The sequence below is a fragment of the Aquarana catesbeiana genome, linkage group LG05 (genome assembly GCF_042186555.1).
Source record: "Aquarana catesbeiana isolate 2022-GZ linkage group LG05, ASM4218655v1, whole genome shotgun sequence".
NCBI classification, from domain to species: domain Eukaryota; kingdom Metazoa; phylum Chordata; class Amphibia; order Anura; family Ranidae; genus Aquarana; species Aquarana catesbeiana.
The window spans coordinates 364,340,676-364,343,050 of NC_133328.1; the positions used below are offsets into that span (position 1 = coordinate 364,340,676).

Here is a 2,375-nt window from a genome sequence, read left to right on the forward strand (position 1 = left end):
CACAGCCATTCATATCAGCTGTGACTTGATTGCTGTATAAACAAAAAAATAAACCCTTCGATTTTACCCTTTTGATACAGTTTGTGCCTTCACAAAGCTAAAAAATATATTAAATTTACCCAGTAATGCTCACATTGGTTGAGAAAGATACTCTTGCCATGGATCTCCAGCACAGAAATCCTTCTGATAGCTGCAGCATCACAGAGTATAGCATAATGAACACTATACAATACATAAGCTATATACATTAACCCTTAAATTGCTGGAAGGAAATGCCTGAGGTAACCAGACAGCTCCTGTCAGCAGCAAAAGAGCCAAAATGTCCTAATCAACTGTTCTCTCAGAGAAAATTAGTGAAACTCCGTGATTTTTAAGTCACTGGAAAGAGTAAGCAACTCCTAAGAGTTAAGTCATATTGTTCTACAAATATCTAGCACTTCCCATGGTCCATCTCTACACAGAAGTTTGTGTCCTCACTTCCACAACGAGTTTTTAGGTCACAAGTCTTTAGCTTTGCCAGACACTCTTGCGCTTCAAAAATTAAACAAACTATTTTTGTTTCTTAAAAAATATTACAAATCTGTATTATTTGTATCTCTGTAATATATTAAACTTTTTTCATCAAACCTCTCTTCAAACTTTAATTTCCTTAAACATGATATGTTATGGAAAACAGTGATTAAAAGTTGGTTGTTAAAGCATCTGTAGAAGAAAGCTGGTGGTTAGTTAAAAGAGGAAAGGGTGCAAGTAATGAAGTAGTACAGTAAAGAAGTGGAAAATGGGAAGATTACATTATTTAAAATTGATGATGAGCAGATGCTGAAAGAAAAAAAATATGTACCTAAAATTTGCCATCCTCAAATGGAAGAGTGGAGGAAGCTCAAAATTTCAGTTAAAATGGAGTCACTCAGGAATGAAAGTGTCATAGTGGTGTATCATAGCAGTCTGGTAACTGGTCCATTTGATACTGTCTATGTTGCTGAAGTTGCAGCTGTTGCTGCTGCTCCTGATGTTGCTTCATAATCTCCTTTACTTCCTCCTCAAGTTCAGGAGGTATAATAAACTGATCATCAGGATCTGGCTGTGCTGGTGCTGCAAAATATCCTCCTGTTTTTCGTAAAGGTGCATCTGCAACAACCTCAATTAGGTTATGACTTCTCTCTGATGGTGCCACAGAACCATTGCATCTCCTCTGACGACCAAGAGTGTTGGAAGAAAAGTCTTGTCTCCTGACTAAAGCCTCCCAGGTCATCCTCATTGGCGCTTACAACAATGCCCTCATCAGTGGGCTCTAAGACAGTGCAGGTAGGTGCAGGCTGCCCACCATTTCTAAATCGCGAGCAATGAATGTTCCACTTCTACTCAACGCGGCTTCATTGGAAAAAACACCTTCAATAGGTTCCTCATCCTCACTGTCAAGACCATTGTCTGAAAAGGCACTGGAGAAAGTGGCACTGGAAAGTTGTCGTTGAAAAGAGCTAGACAGACATACAGGATGTAATGTACATCGCTGTTCGCTCGGGCATCCTGCGGGACCAACTCCATTCTCATGAAGGGAAACTGCTGGGGGTTCATCAGAGGCTGTGGACCCAACTTCACTGCTCATCTCAGACGTTGATATCTCACTGCTGATTTCAGAAAGCTAGGCCACTGCTAGAAGATGGCATGCCTAAGCTGTCTTGAGCGCGGTCCTTAATAACATTGACAGAGGAGTGAAGATCCCTGGACTGGGTGGTGGAATGCCACCATTCATTTCACAGCAGCAGACGCAAGTCTTCTGCAACATTCAGCTGCACAACTACTGCACATATGCTCCCGCTGCAGCCGTAACTCTGTGCTAAGCTGCATAACTTCTTGGAGGCAGCCAGAGCATCTGGCACATTTCTGATCGTCTCAACAGCTTCTTCCTCTGAGATGCTATCCCATAATCCCTTGCTTCCAAGAATGAAGAATTCATCTTGAGGCGTTAGAGCAACTGACTGAACATAAGGCCTTGGAGTAACACTCGGATGGAGGAAGGTGTATCCCAAAATACGTGTCAGTCAGTCACTCCGTTTACTTACCATCCTGCAGGAAAACACAGATTTTTTTTTATTTTATTTTAAAATGAACCACTAAGTATACATAGTATAATACATTGAACAGAATAACAAGAGAAGTATGGGTTTAAAAAAAAAAAAAAAAAAAGTAACGTATACACACCTAGCTGGATGCAACTTTGATCGGATGTTGCATGTGTCCCTTGACGCCTCTGCACTAACAACTGAGTGATCAAACACTGCTGATTGCTCAGTTTTTTCACTCCACTCTGAGCAGTGGTCTGCCCTCTAGCATTCAATGGAGCACTGGGCATGGAGGGATGGAGCAGCTGTTTC

General features: G+C 41.3%; 1 protein-coding gene across 1 annotated transcript in view; it reads right to left on the minus strand.

The window, feature by feature from the left end:
- The window catches only part of PHLPP1 (PH domain and leucine rich repeat protein phosphatase 1), a 272,841-nt gene that overhangs the window by 265 nt on the left and 270,201 nt on the right, over positions 1-2,375 (minus strand). Inside the window, 7 exon segments of the mRNA XM_073630923.1 lie at positions 1-1,237; positions 1,239-1,375; positions 1,378-1,639; positions 1,641-1,708; positions 1,711-1,771; positions 1,773-2,041; positions 2,044-2,058. The exon segment at positions 1-1,237 is cut by the window's left edge and continues 265 nt beyond it. Of these exon segments, the coding sequence (XP_073487024.1) occupies positions 923-1,237; positions 1,239-1,375; positions 1,378-1,639; positions 1,641-1,708; positions 1,711-1,771; positions 1,773-2,041; positions 2,044-2,058 (1,127 nt within the window). The 3' untranslated portion in view covers positions 1-922.